The 26995-nt window shown below is 36.7% G+C and overlaps 3 protein-coding genes across 6 annotated transcripts in view; all 3 read left to right on the forward strand.

The window, feature by feature from the left end:
• Window positions 1-26995, forward strand: part of LOC101896635 (palmitoyltransferase app) — a 390848-nt gene that overhangs the window by 246370 nt on the left and 117483 nt on the right. The gene's annotated exons all lie outside the window — the stretch shown is intronic.
• LOC131801242 (uncharacterized) lies at window positions 12556-21177 on the forward strand. Its single transcript, XM_059119668.1, has 2 exons — window positions 12556-13080; window positions 19786-21177. Exon 2 carries the CDS (start codon window positions 19786-19788, stop codon window positions 20482-20484), a length of 699 nt encoding a protein of 232 aa, XP_058975651.1. The 5' UTR covers window positions 12556-13080; the 3' UTR covers window positions 20485-21177.
• On the forward strand, window positions 16898-19675 carry LOC131801289 (uncharacterized). The gene has a single exon (XM_059119832.1). It carries the CDS (start codon window positions 16898-16900, stop codon window positions 19673-19675), a length of 2778 nt encoding a protein of 925 aa, XP_058975815.1.

Here is a 26995-nt window from a genome sequence, read left to right on the forward strand (position 1 = left end):
ATACCGGCTCACTCCCGCTGATACCTTAATCACAACGGATAAATATTTTGAATAAACAAACAGGAGGCAACTTGGAACAACCTAATACTACACAAGATCTACTAAGGAGATATAATATATCGGTTCTCTCTTTCTCCCCCACAAAGGGTAAAATTTTTGAATAATTATAACTCGCATAACTTGCGAAGTATGTCAGCGATTTTCTTTAAACATTGTACAAGGTGGATCAAAGGTAATCTTCCTATCAGAAAATGCTATGTTTTAAAACATATGTTAATAAACGGATAAAAGCTGAGGATTGCAATGTGTCGGCAAAACCGACTGATACGCTTTAACTTGTTTTTATACCCTCCACCATACATAGTATGGAGGGTATATTAAGTTCGTCATTCCGTTTGTAACTCATCGAAATAATCATTTTAGACCCAACAGCGTAAAATTCTAAGACGACGGACGACGTCTGTTGTAATCACGCTACAGTCAAAACGAATTAAGATAGAAAGATAAAATTTTGCACAGATCCCTCTTTTGTCTGCAGGCAGATCAAGTTCGAAGATGGGCTATATCGGTCAACGATATCGTATAGCCCCTATATAACGGTACCCCCCGATATCCGGTATTTTGATGATTTTAGCCACATTTTCCTATGAAATGGTCTGAAAATTCACACAAGGAGTTCCTTGTGAGTACTTTGCCCCGAAACATAGATCTCCAATATTATGTATTTTAAAGATTTTAACAGAGTTTTTAATGAATTTTATTTTATTTATTTTATTATTTTTTATTTTTTTTGTTTTTTTGAAAATTTTCTAATTAGTTTCAAATAGGTATTCAAAGCTCGGCCCGGCCGAACTTACTGTTTTTTATTTTTTTGTTTTTTTTTTTTGAAGATGTTGAGTTTTTTTGTGGGCGTTATCAGAAGGAGTGGACTGATATTGCGCATATCCGAACTCGATCCAATTTGACAAAAATATTACGATGTACCTTCGAGAGTTATCGGACATCGCCAGATCGACTCCAAATATACTGAAACGGATTTGGTGCAAGGAGACCTAGGGTCTTAAACCGTTATCTGAATGAGGACGCGTCAAATCATATATACCCCCTGTAGCCATAGGCTGGGGTATAAACATGCACCAAACTCTAACTAATGACCTCTTGAATTATGCATTGTCATTCGAACTGCTGTACATCTCCATCGTATCTTTTTCGAAATTTTCTTTCCCCAAAGTTTTTAAAATAGGACATTACCCTTTTTATGTCCTGTCTTGGCTATTAAATTTCAAAATTTTTCTTTTTCAGTGTAACATTCAACCAGAATATTAGAACTTCAGATGTATCAACATGTTTTAAAAACTTCGGGGAAAGAAAATTTCGAAAAAGATACGATGGAGATATAAATTTTTCCTTTTTCTACTTGATTTGTAACTTTGTAAGATATGGTTGCTAACCATGTAATTGCCTTCAATTAAGAGGAAATAGCATGTCATGGTACCATTTAAACTCGCCCTTTTAATTTTCAATGATCTGAAATCTGAGTGCGATTTGAAGCACCCCCTTCCATAATCATCACTTTTTAAAAATAACCAAACGGACCTTCTTTAGATCCTCTTCTCTTCTACAGCAAAAAAAGTCTTTGTTGTATTAAATGCAGCCTTACTTGGTCGCAGTAATAGTTATGTTGTTTTTTTGTCAAATGCATTCGCCTGGACATTTACAAATTGTACAAATAAATATTTGCTTTGCTGGCTCTTATATGCCTACAAAATCCTCGCAGATACATACACATTAAACATGTCCAAGTTGCAGTTATCATTCGCTTTCTATTTATTATCGTTGTCCCAGTAAATAATTTTTGGACTTTTATATTTTACAACTTTTCACAATTCTATTCACAAAATGTTCACTGGGTTATTATTATATTGCTATATTGCATGTACATCAAAAAAACCCAAGCAATACGTACAACAGTTATCATTCATAATGGCATGAATAGCGCGCACTCACACTCACATGTCATATGTGTTGTATAGCATATGTGTGCGTGCATGTGCTGCATAGTAGCCTTTGTATGTTTTTGAAGTGAGTGTTGGTAGCCTGAATATGAGATCCCAGCTACTGAACGCAACGAATGATGGTGTTTGTTCAATGAATTCTAAGATACAACAACAGTAACAAAAGCCCCTTCGTTTTGCTGCATTTGATTCGCATTTTGTTGATTTGTAACTGTTGTTGATTGTATTTTGGTGTTGCATTGTTAACAAGTGTACCATTTGTGTTAACAGTTGATGGTGGAAACGATTTTTTTCTACAAATTTTGTAAATTCGTGGGGCAAATAAATATAAATTTAAAATATTTAAATTTAAATAGAAGAGAAGTTATGAAAAATGAATGCCAGTGAATAGTAAATCATTTCACGTTTTTTACACCACCTGACAACCCGGAGACAGGTGACTGATTTTTTTTTTTTTTGTTTTTTTTTTGTTTTTGCAGCAACCCATTTTTTGAAAACAAGTTAAAAATTATCAGTCGATTTAACCGACTGATGTATACCCTCAGCCTTTTGTTATGATTGCTCAAATTTTTGACCCTTTACAGGGTAGTTCCGCAGATGTGGGTCAATTTTGTCTATTTCGTATCTGATCTAATTTTATATAAATATTACAAGGTGCCAGATTTGGACTTTATCGAACACTTCTTTCACGTTTTATGAAATATGTGATAATATTTATAAAATGCTGAAATATACATTAGGTGCCATTTACGGGTGTCCGAAATATTCCACTTCATTTAATACTAATAAAAATATTGGTATATACAATACAATCGAAATTCTTTTAATTTTATAAGAAGGCTTAGCCGGTAGATTCCATATACACATCAGATCCCTGCTTGAGAAAAATATTAAGACATAGCAAGTTAGAAAATAATCGCTGTGTTGTTTCGCAATTTAAGAAGGATATTATTATTATAAATTGTGACCCTTTGTCGAGAAGGTACCAGAATGGGTAGGGCGATATATCCCATCTTCACACCGGATCTTGTGTTAGTATAAATATTGGAATGAGCTAAGTTTATAATGAATCAGATGCTCTTTTTGCATTTCATTAGCATTTGGAAAAACCTTAACCCATTTTTGTGGGTTAATAAGTTAGTTTCAGTCAGTTTTGCTGACAGATGTATACCCTAAGCCAATATTCGATTATTTAAATATATTTTGACTTCTGTTATAATTATTTAAATTGTCGACCTCAGCCTTGCGTCATGATTTTTCAAACTATTGGCCCTTAATGGGGGAGTTTGCGATGGAATGGGTCAATATTGTATATTTCGTGTCTGACCTTAGACTGATAAAAATATTACAAAGTGCCAGATTTGGTCTATATAGACAACTTCCTTAACATTCCACTTCATTTAATACTGATTAAAATATTGGAATATGCAAAATTTATAAAAAATCAAATATTTATGTCCAATTTTATGAGGATTTTTATGAAAAGGTACCAGAAGGTCAGAAGGTCAGATCTCTGCTTAAAAAAATACTTAGACATAGCAAGATCGGAAAGAATCGCTGACTAGTTTCGTAATTAATGAGGGATATAATAATTTTAATTAAATTTTGGGTCTTTGTAGTGAATGTACCAGTAGGGGTAGCGATATTTCCCATCTTCACACTAGATCTTGTGTTAGCATAAATATTGGAATGAGCTAAGTTTAGAAGAAATCAGATCCTTATTTCACATTTTGATTATTCGAAACATTAACCCATTTTTGGGAGAGTTACCAGAAGGAGTGGACCGATATATCCCATCTTTACACAAGATCTTACGTTGGTAAAAGTGTTGAGATGTGTGAAATTTAAGGAGAATCGGATGCTTATTTCATTTTATGAAAAATACAATTAATCAAAATTTTTGCTCCGTTATGGGGGAAGTACCAGAAGGAGTAGACCGATATATCCCACCAGATGTTTTTTTTTTTTAATAAAAATATTGGGATGTGTGAAATTTGAAGAGATTCAGACGTTTATTTCGCATTTTCTGAGAGATATAAATAATTACAATTTTGATCCGCTATGGGGGAGGTATAAGAAAAGTAGACCGATATATGCCATCTTCACACCAGATATTTTTTTTAATTAAAATATTGGGATGTATGAAATTTGAAGAGATTCGGAAGCTTATTTCACAATTTTCTGAGAGACATCATTTTTTCAAAATGTTTACCCATCGTGTGGGAGGTGCCAGAAGGAGTGGTCGGATATATTTCATCTTCGTACCAGATATTGTATTGGTAAATATATTGAGATTCGTGAAGCCCGAAGACAATCGGGCCCTTATTTCACATTTTATAAAAGTTATAATTTTTCAAAACGTTGATCCTTTTGGAGGGGTACTTGACAGAGTTGATCAATATTGTCCATTTTCGCTCCTGACTCAGCCCTGATAAAAATATTTGGATGTGAAAAATTTGAAAAAACGGATCCTAGATTATTTTCTATAAAAATGTTGACAACGGAGGCACCAGAAAGATTGGACCGATATCGCCAATCTCCGAACTCGGCCTATATTTGACAATACTATTACGATGTACCAAGTTTGGTCCAAATCAGATGCTCCCTTCGAGAGTTACCGTGCACATCAAACAGACAGACGGATGGATAGACCACCTCCAAATGTTTTGAAACGGATTTGGTCAAAAGAGACCTAGGGTCTTGTTTCGATGAACCTCTGTAAACATTTATCACATGATATATGCCCTCTGTAGACATATGTCTGAGGGTATAAAAAAACCTGGATAACGACATGATGTGAATCGCAGTCAGATGAACGACAGCCTCAAATAATGGATTTTCTATTTAAGATCTGCATCTTTTTTCCGAATTTCTACATGATCATTTTTTAAGAGGTGGTTACGATCACTGAAAACTCCCTGCTCTATGGTGGGTGGTTGCATTATTCTGTTTTAATCATAACCCCTAGGTGGTAGGAATAAACAAAGCTATACCAACCAATAAATGTTTGCACAAATACCTGCTATTTTTCCGTAACATGCCCTCACCTTACCCCTTCACAGACAACAAGCTTACCATGCCATCAATATTTGACAATTTAGACAAGACTTAAATAATCAGAATCACGACATGTGGTAACAACATTTATTTTCAAATCTGGTCACACTTTAATATTAGTTTTGTGGTTGGAATATTTATGCCTTCTCCCGACACATTCAATGATCCCCTTCAACTCATTTAAATAACATATCCCTCCTCTTCCATTCCCAACGCCTCCCATATTGGCTCAAAATAAACATTTGATAAATCGCTCTATTTAAAAATGTGTTAAAAATGTAATCAACGCATATTGTGTCGGATGAAAAACAATCAAACAAACTATTTGCCAACATCTTCTTACACATGCACACCCACAAGCACTCACCCTCACTCACTTGCTAACCAACCAAACACCTCATCTGGGTCCCTGAATTAATTCTAAACAAGTTATTTTTGTTGTTGATATTGCCATTTTTGTTGTGGCAGTTATAGTTTTGGCTCGAGTTGTTGTAGAAACTTTGTTAACAACAATTTCAGGTTGTTGTTGTTGTTATTTTTGCTCGTTTGCATGAACAGTTAAATTCAACAACATTTCCTTTGTGGTTTTTTTAATAGAAAACTTTAGTTGTTCATACTCTCCATCTCTCTGGCTCTGTCCCTTGTGCAGAAGGTTCAACAGGGTCAAGTCATTGAAAAAAAAAAAAAACTTAACCAAAATAAAAAAGGAAGAAGTAAAACTTGGTTACAATACAACATAAATCACTCCGTTTGGAAGCTGTTGGTGGTGTTCGGTCCTGGTGTGTGAGTGCCTGCCATTCAGTCACTCACAACGTAACACAACACAAAATAGTTTGTCTGCATTCTCATCAGGAGCAGCATCAACGCCATCAGTTCCATCGTTGGCATTAGTTATGTGATTTATTTATGACACTTTTTCCATTTCTCCATTTCTGATATTTGTTGAAGACGACGACGTGTGCGTGTCTGGCATATGTTTCTTAAGTTGAGTTCTATGTTGTTTTATTTGCGTTTTTTTTTTTCTCTCTCTTTCTATTTACATTTACACATATGATGGCTGTATTGTGAAATATGAGGGTGGGTAATTCAGGATGGGAAGTTTGTTATTCCATAATTTAGAAGGAATAAAATATGAAAAATTAAATATTATTTTTTTTATCTGACGATAGGTGGCGTATGATTAATGCCTTGACAGTACCATAAAAAGTATACGCTCGACTGAACTCTGGGGAATTAAGAAATACTAGGACCCACTTTAAAATATTAGAACAGTTATAGATTAGTTTTAGAGGGAAATAATATATATTGGTGGCATATCCAATTCTGAATCGATTTCAATAAATTTGATGGAGAAATTTTAATCTTTTATACCAAATAACATTCACATAGAGTGCCTGATATTACCTCGAGAAGGATTATATTAGAAATATATATATCGGAGCCGAGATCCACAAGATAGAAACGTACGTCCAAAAATTCCCTCTATTTAGGCTGATATTAGCCATTATTTGCACAATAAACCTGAAATCGGATTGACGATATATACGGCAGCTATCTTTGCCGTTCACGATAAAATTTGAGAAAAGTAATTCTGAGCTCTATAAGATATCTGGTACCAAATAGCATTGCTTTCGAATGCATATTACGAATGTGAGAAACGTATATATGGGAGCTATAGCTATATCAGAACCGATTTTCTCCAAATTTGATGTACTTGCTTCTACACTGAATTCGGTCGAATGTATCAAAATTTACGAAATTTTGACAGATATTGGCCATTTGGTGCTCAATTAACCCGAAATCGGTAGAAGATAGGCAGGGTGAGATGAAAAAACTGCAACCAACTTCAGACTGCTTTCATATCTAAGCCACTCGTCCGACAGCTGCTAAAATTATTCCAGTGACAGCTCAGAATATTGTTTACAAGCGTACCAAAGCATTTTGGTGAGAATTTTCCAGGAAAAAAGTTATTCGTATTCGGAATTCAAGCGTAATAGTGTGATTTCTTTATATTTGGCTGGAAAACCACAAGTGGCTATCGTTAGAGCACTTCAGCATTTAAATGTGAATAAATATTTTGTGTCTCGTACCATAGCTTGTTAATGTGATACTGGGAGCGTAGCCCGACGTCAAGGAAATGGACGGAAGAAAACAGCAACATCAGCAGAAATGGTTCGAAAAATAAATAAGCGACTTGATCGAAAGCCGCGACGCAGTGACTCGTGAGCTGAACATATCGCAATATTCCATTCGGCGATTATTGAAAAATGAGCTCGGGGTAAAGCCATTGAAATTTTAAAAAGTGCAAGAACTTATACCGCAACAGAAAGAAAATAGACTCAAAAGAGCTAAAAAGTTGCTTCGCTTGGCCAAAAATGGTGAATTGCCGAATTTGATCTTTTCCGATGAGAAAACATTCGTAGTCCAGTAGTTTGTAAACAAACAAAATGATCGTATTTACTTGCCAAAGAGGCCAGCTTAAAATGTGCACCTTCGGCTGGCCACCAGAACTCAAGCGCCGGCCATGGTGATGGTGTTGTGTGGGCCGCCATAACAGCCGATGAAAGCTCTCCGCTCTCATTAATCGACCGTGGCATCAGAATAAATGCCGAATATTATCGCGGAAACATTCTGGAGGGAGTATTAAAGCCTTAAACACGCAAACATTTGGGCCGCAGACCTTGAATATTCCAACAGGACTCAGCACCATCGCACTCAGCACGCGCTATCTAAGAATGGTTACAAAAAATAGGTTCCTCGCTTCACTTCCAGCGCACAATGACCACCATCATCTCCGGATACCAATCCGTTGGGCTATTGTGTTTGGAGTATTTTGGAAAGCAAGGTTGGCACTAAAAAAATACCAAAGTATCGATCATCGGGAATGGGTCAAAATACCGCAGAGTAACATTCGGGCAGCGTGTGAAAGTTTTATTGACCGTTTGAAGGCCATAATTCGTGGCAAAGGTGACCAATACGAACAAATCTAAGCTTATTCTAAAATTTGATGCTATTACCGACATTTTTTGCTTTCATTCAATAAAATTAAAAAAAGGTAAAAATTATGGCGTTTGACTTTGTTGTCTTTTTTTTCTTACCTCTCTTTTTTTCTTTCTTACCTCTCTTCTAAACGAAATAGGGGGCTATTTCAAGGACTTGCTTTTAATGAATCACTTTTTTTAATAATGTTAAGGTTTTCTGGCCCAAATTATGAATTTTTCAAAATATTTTTAATATTCTCTGGCCAAAATGGTGAATTTTTTTCAATGACTTCCTTGGAGACACTAATAATTATTTCAAAACTTTTTTTCGTAAAAAAATTGAATTTTTACATATTTTTAAGATTTATTAAGGACTTTCTGCAAAAAAGGAAAATAGTTTTAAGGAATATTACTTATTTAAGGGCTTCATGACAAACCACTGCGGATTTCTAATGAATATATTTTTGATGATTTCGTGGGACAGAGCTGGGTGTTTAGATTACTTAAAATAGCAACATTTTTTCGATTTTTTTTTTTTTAAATTTTTTTTTTGCAAAAAGGGCGGACAATTTCGAGATTTTCTAGAATTTTAAAAAGACTCTGAATTTTGTAAGACAATACAATTTTATGGACTTCCCCGCCAAAATCGTTCTTTTCGTATAAACATGCTTTTAATGACTTCGTGTCTAAAGAAAAAAAACATGTATTTTCAAGAATAATTCCGGTCTGTCGTCCCAAAACGCCACTCATAGGTAATAATATTGACATATATTTTACAAATAGTCAATATTCAGAAAACCTCAATTTTACAATAAAACCAGTAAAGATAGTCTTAAAGTCGGGCGGGCCGACTTTATGATACCCTACACCACTTTGCTAATTTAGTAGAGCTCCGCATACAATTAAAATTGTTATTGGAGAATTCAATCATACACGCTATGATTATAATTATATTTTAAAGTTCAAAGGACTATATATTCCGAAGCATTTGTACCTTTTAAATTCGGACTTGTATTGCCCGTTTGGTGCAAAATTACTTTGAAATCAGATAAAGATATATATGGGAGCTATATCCAAATCTGAACCTATCTCGATGAAATTTGGCAAAGATATTTCTGAGCTGCATTTGATATATTTCCCTGAATATCGTTGTTACGGAGTGCATATTACGGTTGTGGGTAACAAATACCACAAATAGGATAAACAATATATATGGGAGCTATAGCTATATCTGAACCGATCTACACCAAATGTGGCATTCTACCATCTAGACTCAATTCGGTCGTAAGTGCCAAATTCCATCCCATTTGGGCAAATATTAGACGTTTGGTGCACAATAAAAGGTATATCGGACGAAGTTATATATCCGCATCTGAACCGATCTCGATAAAATTTAGCAAATGTATTTCTGAGCTGTATTTGATATATTTCCCCAAATATTGTTGTTACCGAGTGCATATTACGGCTGCGGAAGACAAACATAACAAATCGGATGAACAATATATGGGAGCTATAGCTATATCTGAACCGATTTCGATAAAATTTGGAATACTTATTTTCAGGTCCAATATGATCGTTTGTGCAAAATTCCATACTATTCGGACTAATAATACACGTTTGGTGCACAATAAAAGGCACATCCGACGAAAATGTATATGGGAGCTATATCTAAATTTTGACCGATTATCTCCAATTTCAATAGGGTCCGTCCTTGGGCCAAACAAATGATTTGTGCAAAATTTCATCTGGATAGGGCAATAAATGCGAACTGTACTTTGTTTACAAAAATACATGGATAGACGGACGGACGGACCGACATGCATAAATCGACTCAGAATGTGATTCTATGCAGATCATCAAAAGGAACTATATGTCTATCTCGTTCCCTTTTGCCTGTTACAAACTAATGCACAAATACATAATACCCTGAACACCTTGTGGTGTTGGGTATAAAAATTTTGCTATTTACAAGCCGGTGGCGTATGATTCATATTCAAGGTATCTTATAAAAAACAGAAACAGGCTGAATTAAGGAAATTCTTTAGGAAATGTTGATTCATTTTCTTTAAGTCAATTTAAATAGACTTCATCTATAGAATATAAATTCGCCTATTACTAAAATTTTGCTTATGAAATTTATACAAATTATTTTGCTGACCATTCCAACCAACCACTCTTTTTTGCCATCCTGTCGACATGTTGCACCCTCAATCTACCACCACGTCTGCCATGGAACTTGTAAATCATTGTCTGGCAATCAAAATGCAATGCAATTTTCTTTTAACACAACAACATTTGTCATCGTCTTTTGTGGAAGAATGGTTCAAATGAGTCTGCGTTTTCCAAAAAAAAAAAAGAAGAAGAGGAAAAAATGAAGCAAAAGAGAATGAGACATTTCCAAGAATGAATTGTCAAATTGAAGACTTCCGTTACTATTCTTCGGGATGTACTGCTCCTGTGCAGCTGTTGGTTTCTGTCCTTCCAGCATCAATCAATTGTCTAAGTACATTTTGTGATCATGTACTTGAAAGAAGGACACGTTTGAAGTGCGGGTGTGTGAGTGTTTTTGTGTATTTCCTGTCATTCAATGAGGTTATATATTGCTTACTATTCACACACACACACATACAAACACCAACACCATAGCGATTTCCTGGAATCGCACTTGAATAACAAATTGAAATATCACACATATCCATTTATTGAAAATTAATGTTCAATTGTTTGGAAATATTGAATCGAGGTTTCAGGCGGCATTGAAGAAGAAATATTTATTTGCAGTAAATTGTAGCGTCTATCAATGAATGGCATGGCTCACACATACGAACACACACATACACCTGTTACCAAGCAAATATGCCATATAATTATATTTTTAAATAGGCATTTGAGTGTGTGTGTGAGAGAGAGATAGAATGTTTCTGTGACGCTGTGTCTTTTTGTTTGGCGAACATGAATTTGCAATTTGTCGAATTAAAAATCGATTAAATGAATTATAATTCATAAACCAAAATACTATGTGGCTATGCATGCATATGCGTGCCTGCTTTGCGTGTGTGTGAGCGGGTGATTGTGTGCGTTTTTATAAATGCCTAAATGTGATTGTGGTTGTGCAATTACAGGTAGCATTGAAATACTATGGCAGGCTCAATTAATTTGTTGACATAAACCCATAATGGTGTTGCTGCTGTTGTTTTTTTTTTTTCGTCCACTTAAACTCTTTGCGGTTGGCTAAAAACCTTGATTGATTCAAAAAATGAAATTCAATAAATGCTCTTATTTATATATTTTAAAAATGTAATTACCCGAAATTAGTTTACTTATTTTGTTGATAAATTTTTAATTGACTCGCACAGATCTGTGTGTGTGCTTTTATTCATTTAACGTAATTGAGTTATAAAAATTGAATGTATTTAAGCAATTGACATATTGACATGATTCTAAAAGAGTGACAAATAAATATTTTTACAATTTTGAGGGGTATGAGAGACCATTTTTGTTATCCCACAAATTATGTGCCGGCGAACTAGTTTTTGATTTTGAATAACTTTCGGGTCATATCTTTTTACTGACCATATAACAGGTTTTGTGCCAATTTATTTTGATCGAACGACGAACTAATTCCTTTTCTAGTTCCATGGCCTTCGGTCGTTTTTATGAAAATTTTGCGTATGAGTGACATGAAGTATATGATATAACTCATACGATCAGGAACTGGTGTACTGAAAAATGAAATAAATTGAAAGAACTCCATGCAGAAACATCTGGTAAAAATAAATGGTCCAAGATGCTGCTTTTGAATCGATGGCGTTGCCCATTCTAAATGCATAACGGGGGCTTAATGGTGTTAAAGGCTGTTTAGAGACAGTAAAACTTTCGCAGGGCCATTTATATGTAGAAGACCTTTTAAGGGGCCACAATATCCACTTCTATTATTCCTAAAATGTCTCAACAAAAAAAAAAAAAAAAAAAAAAAAACACAGGTTGTAGCTCTAAAAATCCACATTCACGTCTCTTATGGCCCTCTTTCTTAAAAATGAATATTAATTTACGCGGAAAATCCAGCAGATTATGAAAGTAGAGTTAAAAAGTAAAATGGTATCAGTCGGTTTTGTAGACATATGTATGCCCCCCGCCTTGAGTTATGATTAATCAAACTGTTGACCCTTTATGGGGGAGGTTCCGAAGCTGCTGTCCATATTGACCAATTCGTATCTGACCTAAGACTGATATAAATATTACAACGTGCCAAATTTGGACTACATCGATTACTTCCTATATTTATATGAGATATGTGCGAATTTTTGGAAAATATAGAAAGTATTCCATTCTCATACTTCACCTAATACAGATACAAATAATAAATACCAGAAGGAGTAGACCGATATACCATTTTCGCACCGGACCTTTAAACATATTGTGATGTGTGTAATTTGAAGAGAACCAGATGCTTATTTCGCATTTTATGATCGTTTTGGTTATTCACACTGTTCATGGGAAAAGCGCTACAAGCGCAGCACTAATGTTCGCCCTCGAAGGCAATTCCCATGTACGTCGTCTCTCCTTTTTTTCTATACTGGCAATGCCATATCACTGGTTCTGCTTTGATCAATATTTTCCTGCTCTCTTGCTCTCAGAGTAAGAACAAGGGTTCGATGAGAAGAAGAAGAATCAGCATCTTCTATTAGTTTTCGAAGTTTTTTATCATTGTCGTTTTTTTTGCCTTTGACCAAGAAGGTCGTTAAAATAAAATTGTGCCCAGAATTGTACAAAACAATAAAAGTGAAGTAAAAATTATTGTGCGTTTTATTGTAAAGCAACGATCGACACAGTGGTAGCAGACCGTATTGAGACATAATTTGTTGAGGCTGCAAAGGAACCCTTGCACAAGTAGGAGCATTTACCCGAGCCAGAAGTGCAGGTAACCAGTCGATCAGGGAAATTGACTCCGTGGTGACCGACTGTAGCAAAGTTGTCCCGTCAACATCTGGTCCTTCTCAACCGGCAATTTGGAAAAAATAATAAAAGTAAGTACCGGCAATTTTTTGAGGAAAAAAAAAAATTGGAATTGTGGTGAAGAGCGAAAACTGGATCTATTGTCGTGGTCCCGTTACATAACCTTGCTAAAAATATTCAAGGGTAGCTAAGGTTATTGACTCATTTGGTACCGTTGGAATATTTTTGGAGCCTTGCCGCTGCCTTACTCTTTGGCCCTTGATTGTGTTGTTGTTTGTAACAGCACTTTGTTTATTTCTTTGCCTGCCTTCTTGTGGACTATACAGCATTGTTGTTGTACTTTTTTGTGGCTCGCTGTTTGTGTGCTTGCCGTTTGCCTGTAAATCTACATAATAGGCAAAATTTCTTCGCCTGTCATAACATACAAAGCAGTGTTGTTGTGCATTGGTGGCGCGCTGTCCGTACGTTAGACGCACTGGCATTGTTTATGTTGTTGGTGGCTCGCTGCTTGTGCGTTGGTGGTTCAGCACTTGTGCGTTGGCTGCTATGCAGTGTTGCTGTTGCGCCGTTGCTGTTTATGATTTGGTGGCTCGCAGCTTGTGCGCTGGTGGCTCTGCATAGTTGTTGCATTGTCTCTATCTAATTTGGTTGGGCTCTATTGGTGTTTTTGTCATTGGCGGCTGCCCTGACTCATATTCATTTGCATTGATTTTGATTGCTAGTGTATGAAGAACTATATTTTCTCGAAGGAGATAAGACGAAGCAAACAATAAGTGGAAAGAGTAACATTGACTCTTTGGTTATCCACCTTATTAGAAGAAAACAAAAAAATTATTGCTACATACACAGTGGTGTGTAACGGCGTAAAATAGTGAAGGTAAAGTTTGGAATTACTTTACACAATAAAAGAAGAGCAATTTTGTTGTTAGTGGATTTTGCCCTTTTGTATATTCGACTCTGTGGGTCAGAGGCATCTATTTGTAATATAGAGACTTGCTCAAAAAAAAAAAGAAAAAAAAAATAAAATCTCTAATTGAGAAAACATTGACAATTCATTGTTGGAATGAACATTATGTGGACTGTTTGTTGGCACACCATTAAATAATTTGCTCGTTTAAAACTTTACAAGAAGTACAAATTAAAGTTTTTAAATCTTACTCAATTATTGGGGAATAGATATAGTGGAGCAATCGTTCTCAATTTATGATTGATAAATGCTGAAGTTTTATCGTCGGTCTGTAAAATAACTTGCTCGTTTGGAGACTTACGGAAGACGTTACAAACATTCAAAACTCAAGGGTACGGTTGTTGAGTGCTCTTGTCTGCTGAGATTGGACGTTTTATTGTGAACTTTTTGGAACAAATTGTTCGGAAATTAGAATAGAAACCTTCCTCTGGAGGAGCAGTGGACATTTCCCCATCAATAATTTTTCGAGATTATCGCCTTCGAATTTTTTGCTAGATCGAAAATTTTAAGCTTGCTCGATGAAAATGGCAAGTCTAGAAGACTTTTTGAATAAATGTGAGGAAATTATTTCTTTTGAAGAAAATTTAAAGGAGACTGATTCCTCAGGGTTCAACGATTCTGCAATTGATGTTGAAAAATCAGAGCTTCACAGTTTGTGGACAGAATGGAGGGAAACCCTGAAAGCTTGTACCTCTGACCCGGAGAGCTATAAGAAAAATAAGGAGACCATAAAAACTAATAAAAAACTTGCTCATCAGAGTTACGTTAGGTGCATTAACATCTTGGGGGAATGGAAGGAAAAAGTAAAGGTTGTACCAATTGCTCAAAACCAAAAAGTGTCTGCCTCAATTTCAGTCCCGCCGTGTGACACGGAGGTTTTTCATGGGGACTATGTGTCATGGCCCAGTTTTCGCGATTTGTTCACGGCCATTTATATCAATAATAAAAAACTTAGCTCTGTCGAGAAACTTTACCATCTGTTCCAAAAAACAAGTGGAGAGGCAAGAGAAATAAATCGCCATATTCCGTTGACAGCCGAAGGTTTCTCTATTGCTTGGGACAATTTGAGGAACCAATATGAAAATAAGAGAATTCTAGTAAATACTCAGCTGCGGAATTTATTTAATCTTGCTCATTGTGGGCAAGAATCGGCATGTGGCCTAAAGAAACTGCAACGAGACGTTACTAATTGCATAGCGGTCCTTGAGTTATATAAAATTGATGTGAAGTCATGGGACCCTATATTTGTCTATCTGTGCTCTACGAAAATGCCGAAACTTACTCTTTCTCTATGGGAGCAGTCTTTGCATAATAAGACAGAAATGCCTCACTGGGATGACTTGAATAAATTTCTCACGGAGAGATTTAAAGCATTGGAAAGTGTGTCAGATATAACCTGTTCGAATGGGGTACAAGTAGGACAAGGTTCTCGCCCAAAGCACAATCAATATGAAAAATTGAGACAGTTTAGAGTCCACCATACCAAAGTGAATGAGAATAAATGCAATTTGTGTAAGGACACTCACCCCTTGAAATCTTGTCCGAAATTCCTAAATATGGACTTCAGAAATAGATTAAATATCATTAAAAGGGAAAATCGTTGCATTAATTGTATGGCATTGGGCCATCGAGTGGTGGACTGCCGGTCTCAGGGTTGCTCTAAATGTAAATCAAAGCATCATAGTCTTCTTCATAAGAATACAATTACTCAAGGTAATGATGCAAACTCAACCAACACCTCAGATTTGTCTCAAATGTCGAATGTGAGTCCAAATATATCTTCGGGTCCAACAACTCTATCTAATCCTCGGGCCTTCCATACCTCTGTCTCAAATAGAACAATGCTTGCCACAGCATGGGTAAACATTTTAAGGAATGGAATTCCATACAAAGTTCGTGCGCTAATAGACCCTTGCTCGGATGACTCTTTTATTTCCTCTCGGTTGCAAAAAATGCTAAAGTTACCAACAAGCCTTGTCTCTGCCGAAATTTCTGGTTTAGGCGGTCAACATCTAACGAAATGCTCGAAAATAGCATCTATTAGAATTGGTTCGGTGAAAAATATTTCTTTCACGCTAGACTTGGAGGCCTTCGTGGTCCCAGAAATAACGGGAAATATACCCACACAGCCTTTGGATAAGATTCGTATGGACGAATTACCGGATCTAGATTTTGCGGATCCAACGTTTTATCGAGGTGGCCAAGTAGATGTATTGCTCGGTGGAAACATTTACCCAATTATCTTGCTCAGTGGAGTTAGGAAAAATATCTTTGGCTCACTTTTAGCTCAAGAGACCGTGTTTGGGTGGGTATTGACTGGCCCAGCAACCAATTTGCTCTATCCGACTTCAATGAGTGTTTCCCATTGCACTAGAGTGTCAGTGCAAGACCAGCTAGCTAGGTTCTGGGAAATTGAAGAGGTTCCCAAGGTTTCAACTACCTCGATAGAGGAACAGAAGTGCGAGGAAATTTTTCGATGTACGACTTCCAGAGGCTCTGATGGAAGATATACCGTGAACTTGCCCTTTAAAGACGATCCTCCTTTTTCTTTTGCATCAAAGTCCAGCCGATACGTTGCTCTTACTCAATATTTGCGGAATGAGGCGTCGTTACTGAGAAATCCAAAACGAAAATCGGATTATGATGAGGTGATTTTAGAATATTTGTCTCTGGGACATATGGAGAAGATAGAACACTTTGTAAACTACGAGGACTGTTTTTATTTGCCTCATCATGGCGTTTTTAAGCCTGAGAGCGTGACTACGAAGCTGAGGGTAGTCTTTAATGCTTCATGTGCCTCGGTTAATGGCAAAAGCTTAAATGATGTGTTGTATGTTGGACCTTCCCTTCAAAAAGACATTATCTCTCTGGTATTAAATTGGCGCTTATACAAATATGTATTTAATGCAGACATTTCTAAGATGTATCGTCAAATTTTGATCAATCCATCACATGCTAAGTACCAGCGTATTCTGTTCAGAACTTGCCCAGACGAAGAAGTTTCTGATTACCAATTGAAGACGGTAACATTTGGTGTCAATTGCGCCCCATACTTGGCTCTTAGAACTCTTTTAAAATTGGCGGATGACGAAGAGTATCGTTTTCCAATTGGCTCAAAAATTCTAAGAAATAATATGTATGTCGATGATGCTTTGGTAGGCGTTCATACTGTTTCTCAGGGGTTGAAAGCGAAGGAAGAATTGATAGAAATTCTTGAATCAGGTGGATTTGAGCTTCGAAAGTGGACGTCCAATTCCAAAGAAATTCTGAAGGGTCTGGCTCGTGAAAAACTTTTAAATGAGGAATTTCTGGAGCTCGGCGACAAAAGCTCTGCAAAGACGTTGGGTATTCGGTGGAACGCCTCGGTAGATAGTTTCTACTTTGTTATGGACAAAATTCCAGAAAGAAATTCGTATTCTAAGAGGCAAGTGTTGTCCATTATCGCAAAGATTTTTGATCCTTTGGGTTGGCTTTCCCCAATTATAATAACTGCGAAGATTCTCATGCAGCAATTATGGCTCGATGATGTTGGATGGGATGACCCCCTAAAGCCACATACTTTATTAAGCTGGAAGAACTTTGTCTCAACTTCCGTTGGAATTGAAGAAATTAGAATACCAAGGTGGGTAAATTACTCTGCTGACTGCAATGTTCAATTACACGGGTTCAGTGATTCGTCGGAGTCGGCTTATGCAGCAGCGTTGTATTTGAGAGTTGAAGTGGGACATAATATTTTTTCGAATTTGCTCGTTGCGAAATCTAAAGTTGCCCCTTTGAAGAAGATGTCGCTACCTCGATTAGAGCTCTGTGGCGCCTTGCTGCTTGCGGAGTTAGTAGATTCAGTTTTGCCTCAATTGGATATTCAAAAGACATCTTTGTTTGCTTGGTCAGACTCGACTATTGTACTAGCTTGGCTCAAGAAACCATCATACTCTTGGACAACGTTTGTCGCAAATAGAGTTTCTATTATCCAGGAGAAAATAGGAAGTGACTGGCATCATGTTCCTACGGATGAAAATCCGGCAGATCTGGCAACCCGGGGGCGGACTCCTTTAGAAATAAAGGAGAGTGGTCTGTGGTGGCATGGACCATCCTGGCTCAAATCGCCCGAAAATAGATGGCCGTCTGGTGTGGTGATATCTGAAACAATATTGGAGGCTAAACATATAAAAGTTCATTTTGCTCGATCTGCCGTGGAGGAAGATATATTAGAACGATTTTCTTGTCTATCCACAGCAACTCATGTTGTAGGGCACATAATTCGCTTTTTCAACCGAACGCACGGGAAAGCCAAGAAGACAACGTGTTTTGATACCGTAAGGTTGTCAGCGGATGAAATTAGTTTTGCCCGACGCCGTTTGATGTCTGTGTCACAGAGAATCCATTTCCCCTCGGAATATGATTGCCTCCTTAAAAATCAGAAGATTGAGTCTGGGAGCCCTCTTTTGTCACTAAACCCTTTTCTCGACAAAGACAGCCTTATTCGAGCCAACGGAAGGTTGAGTTCTGCCCTTTCAATATCGTACGATGAAAGGTATCCAATTATTCTGGCCCATAAGAGCAGATTCGCTGCACTGTACGTTGACTTTGTTCATCGTCTTACCAACCATGGTGGCATTCAGCTAACTCTGGCTACTACACGCCTCGAATGCTGGATCATAAGAGGCCGGAACTTGGTGAAAACTCGTTACCGAAATTGTACGAAGTGCGTTCTGGCTCAAAAGAAACGACAAACACAGCTAATGGCTGCCCTTCCTCCAGAACGGACTACAATATCCCGACCATTTTCCACATCTGGGGTAGATTTCGCTGGCCCGGTGGAAATTAAGAATTTTAGTGGTAGAGGCTGCCGCATTTCGAAAGGTTATATTTGTCTGTTTGTTTGCTTCGCCACCAAGGCGATCCATTTGGAACCGGTCAGCGACCTTTCAACCCCGGCGTTTATCGCCGCTCTTGCTCGATTCGTTGCCCGGCGTGGTTGTCCCCGTCATATATACTCGGACAATGGTAAGAATTTCGTGGGTGCTGATCGCGAAATACGATCCAACCTCATGAAGATTATATCAGAAACCAGAGACGATTCTGTTACTCGATACGGGTTTCAGAAGTTAGAATGGCACTTTAATCCTGCCGCAGCTCCACATATGGGTGGCCTGTGGGAGGCAGGGGTTAAAAGTTGCAAAATGCACCTGAAGAAAATCTCAGGGCAGATACGACATACATTCGAGGAGCTCTCCACTATACTCGCCCGCATAGAAGCGTGCCTTAACTCTAGACCACTTACTTCCTTAACCGATGGCATAGATGACCCTAGCGCCCTTACTCCCGGGCACTTCCTCATCGGCGGTCCTTTGTTGTCTCTTGCTGAGCCCGACGAAGTCGAAAATAAAACGTCCTTGTTGAACCGTTGGAGACGTATAAAGTTGATTTCTCAAGAATTTTGTAGGCGCTGGAAAATGGAGTATCTCAAGGAGCTCCATAAACGCACTAAGTGGAAAGTGGCTCAAAACGATCTACAACTTGATGATATTGTGGTGCTACATTCTGACTCACTTGCTCCAAATGAGTGGCGCATGGGTCGCGTGGTAAAATTACACTTTGGACAGGACAATAGGGTTCGAGTGGTGGACTTGAAAACCCTGAACGGCGTGATAACGCGTCCTGTACACAAATTAGTACTCCTTCCTCGTCCCGAATAAACTATGCTCTATAGACCAGCTTACGTTGTCACACTTAATGATGTCTTACTCTATGAAAATACGTTTACCCATTTTATTGTCGCCTAACCATGCCTTACACTTTCTTACAGATGAGTTACAATAATGCCTTTAAGTGCCCACTTTGTCACACTCGGCACTCTTTCCGACACTGTCGCAGCTTTCTTCAGGCGACGCCTTCAGCGAAGGACGCCATTGTGCGCAAGTATCAAGGCTGCGTAAATTGTCTTGGCCTGGGTCATCGCGTTATTACTTGCCCTTGGAACGAAGGCTGTCGGGTATGCAATTTGGCCCATCACACCTGGTTGCACCCTCTTGATGTGAACCGGGAGGTTTGGTTGCGTATGACCGCCGAAGTCATGATGCATCTCCCGGGACTGGATGAAACACCAAGGAAAGTTCGTGTCCTTATCGACCCTCTTTACGATGAAAGCTCACTCGAACTGGGCTCTCCCAGCAATTTTGTGATGTACCCGAGCCCTGCCACTGTTGTGCTGACATCGACAAACAACAATGTTCGGACGTACACCGCCAAACTTAACGTCGAGCTTGAGTCCGAGTTGTTATCGCCACGTCACGCCGTCGATTTGCAGTGCGTAAAAAAAGTTTACCCAAAGAAGGCGATAGCGGATCCCCATTTTGAAACACCGGGAAAGTATAATGTGGTCTTGGGAAAATCAGCATCTAATGGAATTTTCTTGGGCCTACCCATCATTGAACCAGGCATGCCGTACGCTCAAAACACCATCTTTGGCTGGACCTTTTTCGGCGACGTTGCCCGGAAGAAGTAACTGTTTCCCAACAATTCCTACTTACCCGATGAAAGTTATCAGTATTTGTTACGATACCATGAAGACTGAAGACCGTGGAGCTGGTTCCTTATTTTTATTAATTTTTAATTTGTTTAGTTTTTTCTAATTTTCTAACGTTTTATATAATGTCAAAATTAATTTCATAGTATACTTTAGTTGGGACCTTGTCCCAAGGGGGGGAAGATGTTCATGGGAAAAGCGCTACAAGCGCAGCACTAATGTTCGCCCTCGAAGGCAATTCCCATGTACGTCGTCTCTCCTTTTTTTCTATACTGGCAATGCCATATCACTGGTTCTGCTTTGATCAATATTTTCCTGCTCTCTTGCTCTCAGAGTAAGAACAAGGGTTCGATGAGAAGAAGAAGAATCAGCATCTTCTATTAGTTTTCGAAGTTTTTTATCATTGTCGTTTTTTTTGCCTTTGACCAAGAAGGTCGTTAAAATAAAATTGTGCCCAGAATTGTACAAAACAATAAAAGTGAAGTAAAAATTATTGTGCGTTTTATTGTAAAGCAACGATCGACACAGTGGTAGCAGACCGTATTGAGACATAATTTGTTGAGGCTGCAAAGGAACCCTTGCACAAGTAGGAGCATTTACCCGAGCCAGAAGTGCAGGTAACCAGTCGATCAGGGAAATTGACTCCGTGGTGACCGACTGTAGCAAAGTTGTCCCGTCAACACACACATTCGACCCTTTGTGGGGGAGGTAGGAATGGTCCGATCTCTACCATCTTTAAAACATATCTTGTGTTGATGGAAATAGTGAGATGTGTCAAGTCCGAAGGAAATCGGATGTCAATTTCCTGTTCTATGAGCTTCATGAATATTGAAAATGTTGACCCTATTTGGGAGGAGGTACCAGAAAGAGTGGACCGATATATTCCATTTTCACATCAGACCTTAGGTTGATAAAAATTTTGTGATGTGTGTAATTTGAAGATAATGGGACTCTTGTATCACATTTTATAAGAGTTATATTTATTCCGTTTTGCCCGTATCAAAAAATAAAAACCATCTGTAGCCATATGACTGACAAGGAATTCGAATTCCGATTATCTTCACAGTTGACATATCCCAAACGCAAGATCTGTTGTGAAGATGCTAGATATCGGTTTACTCTTTCTAGTACTTCTTCCTCAACGGGTCAACATTTTGAATAAAGAAAAATCTATGAACTGATCATCGGTTCCCTTTCATATTTCACATCCCTATCTCAATATTTTTATAAATACTAGAAATAGGATATATCGATCTACTCCCAATGGTACCCCCCTTACAAAGGGGCTAAATTTCTAAATAATCAACACGTGCATAAAGTGATACGGGGATATACAAAAGGTGGACATTTTTATAACCAATTCGCAAAAAAATTGGAAATAATTATTCGTGTGAAAATAGAATATTTCGGTGCAATATATCTGGTGGTTCTCGCACATTTCAAATTTTCCGAAAACTATCACATATTTCATATAAAGTGAAGCAACTGGACAATATTGGCCCACTCCCTCGGAACCTCCCCCATCAAAGGTCAATAGTTTTAATAATCATAACGCAAGTAAAAATATATTTAAATAAACGAACATTATATAAATATATCGGCAAAACCGACTTCTTAACTTGTTTGTAATCAACATTTATATCCTCTATAGTTCTTGATAAATCTTCTAAAAATTCCATGTTTATATCTATGAGGATCCTTGAAAAAAAGATATTTTTAAAAATATGATCTGGAAAATCTCTGGTCCTTGAAAAATATTTTTATACCTTCTTTAAGAAGTATTTTTAAAAAATACACCCCATAGCCCTTGAATAAATATTTTGTGAAAATTGTACGAATATTTCTTTTTTTGACAAACTTTAAAATATCCATGCATATGGCCCAGATGGCCCTTGATTTTGTTTATTTATTTAATTAATTTATTTTTTTTTTTTTCAAAAATCCACGTATTCGTCGTTTATGGTCTTGGAATATCCTTAGAAATCCTCGTTTTGACCTAGTACGGCGCTTTAAAAATATTTTCTAAAAATCGAAATATGTCTGCGAAAATTATTTTTTAAAAAATTGAAGCTGTTCCTCCGAAATACGGATCTGCATAAACACTGATGTCATAAATAAAATATCGGTTTTATCGGTGTGGTCATTGATTGTTTGCCCATACTAAAGCAAGTGTTTTAATATTATAAAAACGCAAAACTATGAATGAAATCAAGGACCCTATTTAAATAATAAACAGTAGTTCTTGTTATTTCCAAAGAAAAAAAGCACAGAAATACAGAAGCCAAACTAGGTCACTTAGTTAGTTTTTTCTAGTTTTCGTTTTCGTTTCGTTTTTTTTTTTTTTTTAATTTTTCTAAAAGCGCAAAAACTTGTCATGACTTTCTTTTCATCTGCAATTATTTGCTTGAGAAAACGCCCTCCTGCATTCAGTCGCGGGGTTTTTTCTCTCCTCCATTCTTCTCTGTTTGATATGACACAGCATCAATTGGGAATTCATATTTCGTCAAGGTACTTGACATCCTTGATGCATTAATGCATTTAATGTGTAATGATTTGTATTTGTGCAACACGTTTCTCTCCCTCCCTCTCCCCTTCTCACTCTCTTTCGCTTTGTGTGAATGGTAATCTCTCCAGGGAGATTATGATGTACCTGCCCCGTTCGTTTGTCAAGTAGCTACCGTATCGTTGTCTTTCAAATTTTGCATTACAAATTAACCTAATTTAAGATGAATGTACGGGTGTGTGTGTGTGTGAGTGCGAATGCATGTAAATGGCATGTCGTCTATATCTTAAAGAGAGCATCTGATTAAAATCTACTCAAGTTAAGTGCAAGAGTCAAACACACACACATGTGTAACACTTTGAAGTTGATGAAGATGATTCTGTTGCAGAGAATCATCAAGTGATGACAGGTGATAGATATCGAAGGGAGGAAATCAGAGCAGAAGGAGTTTAAAAAGAAAGTGTCGCACACCAAGTGTTTGTCAAAGGTTTATTAGCCTAATTTACATGATAAATAAAATATGTCCCCCTCCCTCTGCTGTTTAATTAGATACAAAATCTGTTCTTCTGGTGTGGTTCTTAAAGTTATGGATTATTTGTATTTCAAATTATCCACAAAAGGTGGTGGTTATAGGATGGAAGTTTGCAATTAGAGTTATCATCATCAAGACATGGACATTTAATGCTGATGGTAGGACGTAATTTTGGAAATTAATATTAAAAAAAAAAAAATAATTAATAAAGAATAAAAAAATAAAATAAAATAATACTAATAATATTGTTTGGGAAAAATTGAAATTTATTCAAATTATTATAGTTTACCATTAAACATCAAGTGAAATATCGGTTTAGACCACCACAGTAATTCTTAATGGTTTCAAATCAATGGTCTTTTGAAACCTAAACAAAATATTTTGGAAGTTCTTCGTTTACAACTCAGTTGAAGGACCGTAAGTCTCAGATTTGTAAACATGACAGATTTGTTTTAAGGATTAAGAAGGTTACAAAAAGTCGATATTTAAAAAATAAGCAACTGTAGTGGTAATAGTGGTAGTGGAGCTTTTAAAATTACTGCCCCAAATCAAATCAAAACATTTTTTAGATTTTAGTTTTACCAAAATATTTAAAGCTTTTTGAAAATGATCGTCTATGTGTATTCTGTTATCTATACCGCCGTCCTTCAACCTTCAAAATGACAATCTCCCACTTTTAATGACACTTTGTAGAAGGATGTCTCTTAATTGTGAATATTTGGTAAGGATAATTTTTTTTATCTGGATAGAATTAACTGACCACGCTAAATGTCGATTTTTTAGGACTTTCTGATCCACAGTAGCGGATTTTTTTTTAGAACACCCAAACTTTAATCGCAGAATTTTAAAAGAAAACTCTGTCTCTTAATCGTGGAGTTTTTAATCTTACAGTTTCCCCTACTTAAGGACCTTCCATATCCTTATCGTGATTTTTTTTAAAGGTCTTTCAGTCTCCTAATCGTCGACTTTTCAAAGGAGCGGTCTATCCCCTAATTGTTTCTTTTTTTTTAAGGTCCTACTGTTCGTTCATTGTGGATATTTTAAAAGAATTCTCTGATCTCTATTCATGAATTTTTTAAAAGGACTCTTCCACCTTTTATCAGGGTTTTTTTAAAGTACTCTTTGACCTTTTATCGGGGATTTTCTTAAGAACACTGACCTCCAATCGTAGTTTTTTTAATGGCTCTCGGACCTCTATTTCTGGATTTTTACAGGGACTCCCCAATCGTGTTTTATGTGTAAAATGTTTCTCAGACTTGTAATAGTTAAATTTATGAAAGGTCATTGGAAGTCTATTTGTCAATTTTTAGAAGGACATTCGTGCCCTTAACCGTTGGTTTCATTAAAGGAAGGACTCTTCGACGAGGACCATTTGATGCGTTATAGTTAATTAAAAAAAAAAACAAATTAACTGACCTCTAAATTGTTTAATTTTTTTAAAATTCGCGCTATAAGTGTACGAAAAGTACTAAAATCTACTACATTTGGTACCATTTCGTATCATGTAAACGGTAAGAGCTAAAAATGGGAATTTTGGAATGGAAATCAAGGTTGAGGAGTAGAGTCGATGTAGGGAGGTAGTTTTGAAAGTGTGTACTCATGTATACGAAAGGTTCTAAACGGTACTAAATTTGGTACAATTTGAATATCGATGAAGCTGGAATCCTGAAATTTGAAATTATCATTACTGACGGAGGGTAAGATTGGAATGTGGAGGAAGTTTTCGAAATCTATACTTATGTGCACGAAAAGTACTAAATGGTTCTAAATTTGGTACAATCTTATTTTGGGTCAACCGATAGAGCTGGAAATTTAGAAATAGCATTACTATTGCATTGTAGGACGGAGGAATGTAGGGCACAATTTAAATTTTGGGAGAATTAATAGAGGTGGAGTCTTGAAATTTGGAGATAAGATTACTATTGCATTGTGGGAATGTGGTACTAAATGGTACTAAATTTGGTATAATATAAATTTTGGGAGAACCAATAGAGTTGGAATCCTGCGATTTGGAAATATAAATACTGTTACATTGTAGGACTGAAGTATAATTCGAAGTTTGGTAGTTTTAGAAATTCGTACTTATGTGTACGAAATAGTACTAAATTTGATAAAATAAAAATTTTGGGTGAACCGGTAAGTTGGAATCCTGAAATTTGAAAATGAGATTTCTATTGGACTGTACTAAAGGGCACCGAATTTGGTACAATTTTAATTGGGAGAACCAATAGAGCTAGTAGAATAATATAAATTTCCCAAAACTTCTGAATTATCTAATGTAGCTTACTTATTTTGTGTAGTGAATTACTTTCAACTACTCCAAAAAAAAGAACTTCTTCCCTCACGAACAATTGGCCATTCCGCAGTAATTGGCAATTAGTTCAATAACATTTTTGCACAGATTTAAGCTTTGCATATCAACAGGCATTACAACAATTTTTACAAGAATATTACAAGTGACTGAGTATATATTTCAATATTTATTACAAGAGACACTCACACACACACACACTCTCACACATTCTCCTGCCGAGCAGGATTTGGCAATAAAACGTATTAAAATATTTACAGAGTTTGCTTTTGTTGTGCTTTGTTTTTCTTTAAAACTCTTGCTGTTGTTGCCATCTTTCATTTTACTTAAGTTCGTGCTCGGCAAAGTGAATGAATATAAAGTAGAAGTAAAAGAAGAACAAGAAGAAGATGGTGGAGAGGGAGGAGAAGATTATGACGATGTTGGTGAAAATATAAAACAAGAACAACACATTGATGCATTCAAGTATGCAATAAAAATATATGCAAACATATTATCAAGACCATCCTGAAAGTATGCTTTGCTTTAAAGACCCATAACCAGAGTGGAAGTATGCTATTGCATAAATTGTTTTTGTTGCACTTTGGCCTGTGGCATTATGCTGCAGTTGTTGTTATTGTTGTTGTTTTCAAGCACAAGGCAACTTTGCTCGCAAAAAAATGCTATGACTTTGCTAAAAGTATTTACTGAAAGTCACAAAGTTATGGAAATTATAATCAACTTATTTGAGCAACATATTTCCGTAACTTCTTGAGCAAACCAGTCTTCCATGGCTTAAATTGTCGGTGGGTAGTTCGGCCAGCTAGCTGGATTCACTAGCCATATACATTAAATCACTTTCGTTTTCCCCCTCCACTTCATCTACAAGTTGGCGAATTTAGTTTATTTTTAGTTATTTTCTTTTTCTCAATTTCATGGTCCCAGTTTGTTGTTGTTGTAGTTGTTAGCCTTGTTGTTGCAATTGCAAGTTATGTGATGAAATGTTTTGTAATCAAATTGAAATCACTTTAAACTTTCATCTACAACTTGACAAATTTCGTTCATTTATCAAAGTTGCAAACTGTGTAAAGCTGGTGATTTACTCCCAAAAAAAGAAAAAAAACGAGTAGTTTAAGAAAGTTGTTTTAGTTTGGTTGTGTTCCGT

Source organism: Musca domestica, unplaced genomic scaffold (assembly GCF_030504385.1).
Source record: "Musca domestica strain aabys unplaced genomic scaffold, Musca_domestica.polishedcontigs.V.1.1 15, whole genome shotgun sequence".
NCBI classification, from domain to species: domain Eukaryota; kingdom Metazoa; phylum Arthropoda; class Insecta; order Diptera; family Muscidae; genus Musca; species Musca domestica.

Bases quoted from the DNA above. Each gene is read 5' to 3' on its own strand.
- LOC131801289 (XM_059119832.1), top strand. From the start codon at position 16,898: ATGTATCGTCAAATTTTGATCAATCCATCACATGCTAAGTACCAGCGT.
- LOC131801242 (XM_059119668.1), top strand. From the start codon at position 19,786: ATGAGTTACAATAATGCCTTTAAGTGCCCACTTTGTCACACTCGGCAC.